The sequence below is a fragment of the Montipora capricornis genome, chromosome 7 (assembly GCF_036669925.1).
Source record: "Montipora capricornis isolate CH-2021 chromosome 7, ASM3666992v2, whole genome shotgun sequence".
Classification (NCBI taxonomy): domain Eukaryota; kingdom Metazoa; phylum Cnidaria; class Anthozoa; order Scleractinia; family Acroporidae; genus Montipora; species Montipora capricornis.
Genome location: NC_090889.1, coordinates 34438578 through 34446077, shown reverse-complemented (window position 1 = coordinate 34446077; position 7500 = coordinate 34438578). Strand labels below are relative to the sequence as shown.

Genomic DNA, 7500 nt, shown 5'->3' with positions numbered 1-7500 from the left:
TTACCCAGTCTGTGCTCAGTTTCATCGATCAAAATTACATGGGCGAAATGAAATCAACAAGGTAATATCAGTCATGGTAATTTTTTGGTCGTGGGATAGGTTGTTGAAAATTGAAGAAATTAAACTAATGCTGAAGTTTAATCCGACATGACAATCGTTAGATAGAAATCTCTACCATTCACTATTTACCCTTTACTCGTGGAAAAGGTCTGCCGCTATAAAAGCGTGCAGCCTATGTGCAGGTAGAAGTGATGGACACGGAAACGCAGGTCTGAAGGTTTCCAGGTCTGAAATCTGTATGTATTTGTCTCACACCATATGATCCTCGTATCACTTACTTACCCCTCTTGATGCCAGGAACCCCATTGCTGTAGCAATCTGTTTTGAAAATGAGACCAGATCGTATGTGCGCAAGTGCGCTACCTCTCCTTCTCCGTGATAATATTTGTCAGCAATTCCACGGCTTTTTCTCAGATACCCCAGTAGATCTCCACAGTGCAAGTATTCCATGATCAAAATTGGGTGTACTGTGTGGTAGAAATAGTCGTTCAACATTATGTGTTTATTACCGCAAGCTCGGCCTCATCAGAGGACAGCAACAACAACATCATCAACGAAATAATAATATTTAATAATAGTAATAATAATAATAATAATAATAATAATAATAAATATAATAATAATAATAATAATAATAATAATAAAAATAATAAAAATAATAATAGGAGTCAATTTGTTTCACTAAAAGGCAGTACGAATAATAACATTTTCTAATCGAGATGCTCACTCTAGCCCTCTGTTTTCACAGCTAGGTTTAATCAAATTAATCGATCTTGTGACTATTCATACTGCCCTTTTCATGTTTCAGTATCATCATCATTTACTACATAAGGCGTTTGACAACTTCTTTTCACCTATATCATCTAAACACAATTATAATACTAGGCTAGCATCAAAATCAACTTATTATATCGATCAGGTTAGAACTAATTACGGTAAATTTAATTTACATTTCTCTGGTCCTTCTGTTTGGAATAATCTAGATGAAGATTTAGAAAGTAGTTCTTTGCATTTATTTAGACAAGCAATGATGGACAAATTCTTATCTACCTATGTTTAACGCTAGCTTGGTATTGTCAATTTATTCTTAGCTTACTACTGTTCAAACTCAAGAATTGATAATACTATACTACTATCTGGTACCAGTTTTTTTGGCTTTCGTTTTCTTTTTGTTTGTTTGTTTGTTTTTTTCTCTTTTTCTTTCGCTAAATGTATTTCCCTTAGATTATTTAGATTTATTTATTTCATTATTTCATTATTTATCCCCTTGTCTATTCTATTAGTTGTGTGTGTGTGTGTGTGTGTTAGAACCCAGAAAATGCACGCAATAATTTATTGAAACTACTCAGCTCGTTTAGTTTATAACTATTCTGAGTGGTTGTTTGCCTGATCAAATTAATTTACTCTGTTGCATAAAACGTTTTCCAATTTGGCAAATACATGGATGGTTGTTGATGAGATCATTAAATACACTAAAAATAAAAAATCAAATATATTCAGAAGTTAAGACGAAAAAAATGTAAATGTATACATGGCAATTCCAAATTGTTAACAATATTTACCAATGGTTAACGTCCATTAAGTGGATACGCATGAATTCTATGAAGAAAGCACTGTTACTCCCCTCATCTAAATAAACCAGTTATTTTACCTTATTTCATATGAGGGAACTCTAAATCCCCTTGCTAAATAGATTACCTTAACATAGTTATTTTTATTATAACTATTATTTCTACTTTTTGAATTTTGATTTTTTAGTTGTTTTTCACGGTGATCTTGTCCCTACCATAGAACAGAGTATCATGAGTCAGTTTTGGTGACGTGAAACATTGCCGTATTCTAAGCTTCTTGGTTGCCGCAAGACAATGGGGCATTTTAATGTTGTTTGCTCAGTGACCTGGCGTATGAATGGCTGCGAGGCTGCCGGTGACCTTGATACAGACCTCTCTGCTTTTATCATGCAAATTATGTTGTTCAGATTCTAATTAGTGTACATTAGCATTAGAAAATCACAAAGGTCTGTATCAAAACAGGGTCACAGGAAGCTTCGCTTCCATTCTCAGGCCAGGTCTTCCTGGCGTAGTTCCCGTTTCTCGAAAGTCGCGATAATTTTTGAGCATTCCGTCACAAGTCACAAAAACACTTCTCCTCACACCATCATTCTTTCATCCAATTCACAATTATATGTCATGCAGTTCACAATTATGTCTCTCCTCCAGGCCTGACGAGTTATCTAGTCAACAAGGCGCTATAATAAATGTACCGGGAGTCATTGTTTCAAGTTAAAAAGCTCGACAGTGGTGAACTCAATTCATTTGAGTTCTCGGAATATTCTGTACGGTCGAAGCATCAAAATCTCCGTGTTATTGTAATATACCACCCGCCCTACTCGGATGATCATAAAGTGTTAAGGCTACATTCCTGAATGAATTTGCAAATTACATTGAAATTAAAGTGCTTTGCAGAGAAGAATTACTACTACTAGGCGAATTTAACATCCGCGTCGACGCTGTAGATGACAACGATGCAACGAAATTTTCTAACCTGTTGGAATGTCTTGTACTTGTGCAGCATGTAGAGCATGCTACACATGTACACGGACACACCCTAGATTTAATTATTTCACGTAAATCGGACACTACTATTTATGGTGCGCCACGTATTGATCGCTTTCTGTCTGATCATGGTACTGTTCACTTTACCATCAATTCTTACAGGCCAGAAATAACAGTGAAGACAGTATCGTATAGGAAGTTGAAACCCATGGATATGAATGCGTTTCAATTAGCTATAGCCGATTCCGATTTATGTCCGGATCCACCTGCTAATCCTAAAGATCTAGCGATGTGCTACAACAATACATTAAAAAAGATCCTCGCTGATCATGCACCGCTTGTAACACGCACAACTATTAATAGTCTTCGCGTCCCATGGATTACCGAACAAATAAGAGCTTCAAAACGTGAAAGGACAAGAGCGGAGAAAAAATGGTGAAGACCCAAGTCTGAAATAGACTTTGCTGAATTCAAAAAGAAAAGGAACTTAACAACAGCATTGATGGATATAGCACGAGAAGACTCCTATGCAGACTTTATTGCTGAAAATAGTCACGATCAGGGTAAACTATTTCGTGCTACGTGTAGTCTCCTGAAGAAAGAAACATCTGATAAATTGCCAGCATCTATTGATGCACAAAGTTTTGTTGATGACTTAGGATCCTTCTTTGTTCAAAAGATAGTCGATATTCTTGCTCGACTGGACACTGAAGAAACATCCGTTAGTTCAAGCTCTAATCCTGAAGTGTCTACACTTCCAACTGAGACCATGAAAGAGTTCAAAGATCTTACAGAGGACGATGCTAAATCTCTCATACAACGTTCATCGTCAAAATCTTGCTCCTTAGATCCAATACCATCTAAGCTACTCCCTCTGTGTAATATGTTATTACCCGTCATCACGTCTCTCATCAACATGTCTCTGAGGACGGGGGTTGTTCCTTGAGTATGGAAAGAAGCACTAATTACGCCATTACTGAAGAAGCCCGGGGCTGATATGCACGTTCCTCAGAACTTTAGACCAGTTAGTAACCTGTCAAAAATGTCAAAACTAACTGAAACAGCTGCTTGTCATCAAATACAAAATCATCTCCTCGAACATAACATCTACCCAGACCAACAATCAGCCTACAGAAAAGACTTCAGCACAGAAACCCTTCTACTGAAGTAAAAAATGACCTCCTTATGAATATGAATAAACAACATGTGACTCTATTAGTACTATTAGATTTGAGTGCTGCATTCGACCCTATAGACCATAAAACGTTGATTGATCGCCTAAAAACTAGATATGGAATCACAAATGTACCTTTACGATGGTTTGAATCCTACCTAGAGAATAGAGCTCAACGAGTCGTCGTTAATGGAGCTGAATCACGTTCTTTTGACTTACAGTTCGGTTTGGCACAAGGGTGCTGTCTTGGTCCTCTGCTATTCACAATTTATACTAGAGAAATATCTGATATCATTAAACTCCACCTACCATATGTTATGTGCTATGCTGATGATACTCAACTTTATGTATCTTTTAGTCCCAAGGACAATTGTGGAGAGGATGAGGCCATAGCGGCTATGGAAAGATGCATCAAAGATATACAGAAATGGATGAAGGAGGCCAAACTACAACTTAACACTGACAAGACGGAGCTGCTACTAATTGGCACGGTAAATACTGTCACATAACACCATTACTGTTTAAACTTCATTGGCTGCCTATTCGTGAAAGCATACTATTTAAAATTCTTTTAATTACGTATAAGGCTGCTCATGGGCACGCCCCTAATTATATCAAAGAGTTAATTAAATATAAGAAGCCTGGAAAATACAACCTTAAGTCAAATAGTTACAATTTATTATTAGAAATAGAAAAAGTGAAAACATATACTACTCTTGGAGACCGTGCATTTCAAGTCGCCGCTCCAAAACTATGGAGTAACCTACCATTTAATGTTAGAAGTTCATTATTTTTACCATCTTTTAAGAAAGCACTAAAAGCGTATCTTTTTGGAGAAGCATTTCCTTAAATATTTTAATTGTTTACACGACACATACAATTCTTCTTTAGATGTTAAGGCCAGTTTGTATTTCTTATGTTATTCATATAATTTAATTAGTTACTAGTTAATTAGCTATTAGTTATTATTAGTTACTTGTTATATTATATATTTGTAATTAGTTTTTTAATGAATTTAGTTCCGCGCAGGTAAAAATGTAAATTGATACTTGCGCGTTATAAGTAAATAAATAATAATAATAATTATTAGATTTGAGTGCTGCATTCGACCCTATAGACCATAAAATGTTGATTGATCGCCTAAAAACTAGATATGGAATCACAAATGTACCTTTACGATGGTTTGAATCCTACCTAGAGAATAGAGCTCAACGAGTCGCCGTTAATGGAGCTGAATCACGTTCTTTTGACTTACAGTTCGGTTTGGCACAAGGGAGCTGTCTTGGTCCTCTGCTATTTACAATTTATACTAGAGAAATATCTGATATCATTAAACCTCACCTACCATCTGTTATGTGCTATGCTGATGATACTCAACTTTATGTATCTTTTAGTCCCAAGAACAATTGTGGAGAGGATGAGGCCATAGCGGCTATGGAAAGATGCATCAAAGATATACAGAAATTGATGAAGGAGGCCAAACTACAACTTAACACTGACAAGACGGAGCTGCTACTAATTGGCACGGTAAATAATGTCACATAACACCATTACTGTTTAAACTTCATTAGCTGCCTATTCGTGAACGCATATTGTTTAAGATTCTTTTAATTACGTATAAGGCTGCTCATGGGCACGCCCCTAATTATATCAAAGAGTTAATTAAATATAGGAAGCCTGGAAAATACAACCTTAGGTCAAATAGTTACAATTTATTATTAGAAATAGAAAAAGTGAAAACATATACTACTCTTGGAGACCGTGCATTTCAAGTCGCCGCTCCAAAACTATGGAATAACCTACAATTTAATGTTGGAAGTTCATTATTTTTACCATCTTTTAAGAAAGCACTAAAGACGTATCTTTTTAGAGAAGCATTTCCTTAAATATTTTAATTGTTTACACGACACATACAATTCTTCTTTAGATGTTAAGGCCAGTTTGTATTTCTTATGTTATTCATATAATTTAATTAGTTACTAGTTAATTAGCTATTAGTTATTATTAGTTACTTGTTATATTATATATTGGTAATTAGTTTTTTAATGAATTTAGTTCCGCGCAGGTGAAAATGTAAATTGATACTTGCGCGTTATAAGTAAATAAATAATAATAATTATTATTATTACTCAATCTGCAGTCTGTATAAATTTTTACATCCTATTCCCTGTCACATTTTTGCTCAGCAGAGTGACAGTTGTTCGAAACATAGTTAGAGCTTACTTGGGTTAAGCACCATGACAACCTATAGACTTAATAGATCCCAACTAAGAGTTAGCGCCCAACGTACTCTGAGAATCTCGACCATGCGGAATAAAACGTTTTAAGGTAGCAGCAATATCATGTACAATTACGACAAGCGCTAATTTCTCTTCCGGGACATTTTCCGCCGAGTTTTTCCTGCCTTACTGTTGTCAAAGAATTCCCTGGGAATGATATTGTGAACACAATTGATGAGTATTAACTGGGTCCACAGGGATGGGCCATAGACTGGTTCCATATGGAGGGGTCCAAGGACCAGGTCCACAGGGGTAATACATGGACTTGGGGTCTATGTTTTGAATACGTCCTTGTTATCAATTTTCTTTTGTTCCAGTGGTTGGCATATTATAAAAAGGTAGCAGCGAAGTCACTCCTGGTGATTTAGTCTGGAATACCAAAATGCCTTATCTTTCTTTGTCAAGAGACCCAATCAATGGCTACAGAAAATAGCACAGTTTTCGTGGGTTGACATTTGAGGTTAGTACTACTTGTAAGATATCAATAGAGCGTTTTCACTTACGTGACTAGAAGGTATGTTAATTTGATGAAACAAAAGAAACTATTTGCACAAAAATAGAATTCGATTCCCAGCAATATGGCCGCCCCTTCTTTGTTTTGGAACACCAATATGGCCGCCGTGACGTCACGTGAAAACACTCAATAATGATTATTATTAGTCCTTAAAAACCTTGGTATTATCAATTCTGGCCAAACCTGAGATCTGGGAAGAGAAAATTGTGAATAGAATAAAAAAATAAGTGCATAAAAACACAAACAAAATGGCTCCTTACTCTGGGTGGTAACGCAGCCAATAAACTTTATGACATTTGGCAGGGGGCTGTCAGCAAGAGCTTTTTCTAATCCAATTTCTCTCATCAGCGCCTTTCGCCCTTCCTCCCCTGAAGTTGCTGCAATCATAAATTAGATCAACATACAATAAAAAAGGAAGTTCCCTAGATAGGTACACCTTAATATTCAGCTGATCGGTTGATGTGTAATGTCGCGGTTGTATTGAAGCAAGCATGGAACAAAGGCTAATGCACGAGAATAATTACAGCATCAAATTCTTTTCCTCATGCACATGTCTCCCCGAGAAGCTTGATTTAGTGCAGACTTAGGAACACTGCCCTTGCTGCGTTTCAACAAACTAACATTAGCTTTGTCTGCTAATTTTTATTGCGTTCATCACCTATCACACTTTTGAGAAAAAAAGTGTATAAATAGACATATTTTTATCAAAAATATATCCCTTACAGGAAATAAGGGAACTCGTCCTTTTTCGGTCACAGTTCATTCCAGTGTCCATCCATTCCCCTCGATGTATAAATGCTCAAGCTTTGTGTACTGAGGAAAAACTACTTTAGGTGTCAAAAATGTTCACTTCTGGGGCATTACTAAACCACGAAACAGCGAAACGAAACACCTTGTATGACCCAACCATACGTTGAG

The 7500-nt window shown here is 36.3% G+C and overlaps 1 protein-coding gene and 1 long non-coding RNA gene across 2 annotated transcripts in view; both read right to left on the bottom strand.

Annotated features, from left to right (window-relative positions):
- The window catches only part of LOC138057036 (uncharacterized), a 147393-nt gene that overhangs the window by 104542 nt on the left and 35351 nt on the right, over positions 1-7500 (bottom strand). The gene's annotated exons all lie outside the window — the stretch shown is intronic.
- The window catches only part of LOC138057868 (tyrosine kinase receptor Cad96Ca-like), a 35126-nt gene that overhangs the window by 22252 nt on the left and 5374 nt on the right, over positions 1-7500 (bottom strand). Inside the window, exons 2-3 of the mRNA XM_068903776.1 lie at positions 6843-6959; positions 343-527 (exon numbers count right to left, since the gene is read on the bottom strand). Coding sequence (XP_068759877.1) covers positions 343-527; positions 6843-6959 — 302 coding nt within the window. The remainder of the gene's footprint in view (positions 1-342; positions 528-6842; positions 6960-7500) is intronic.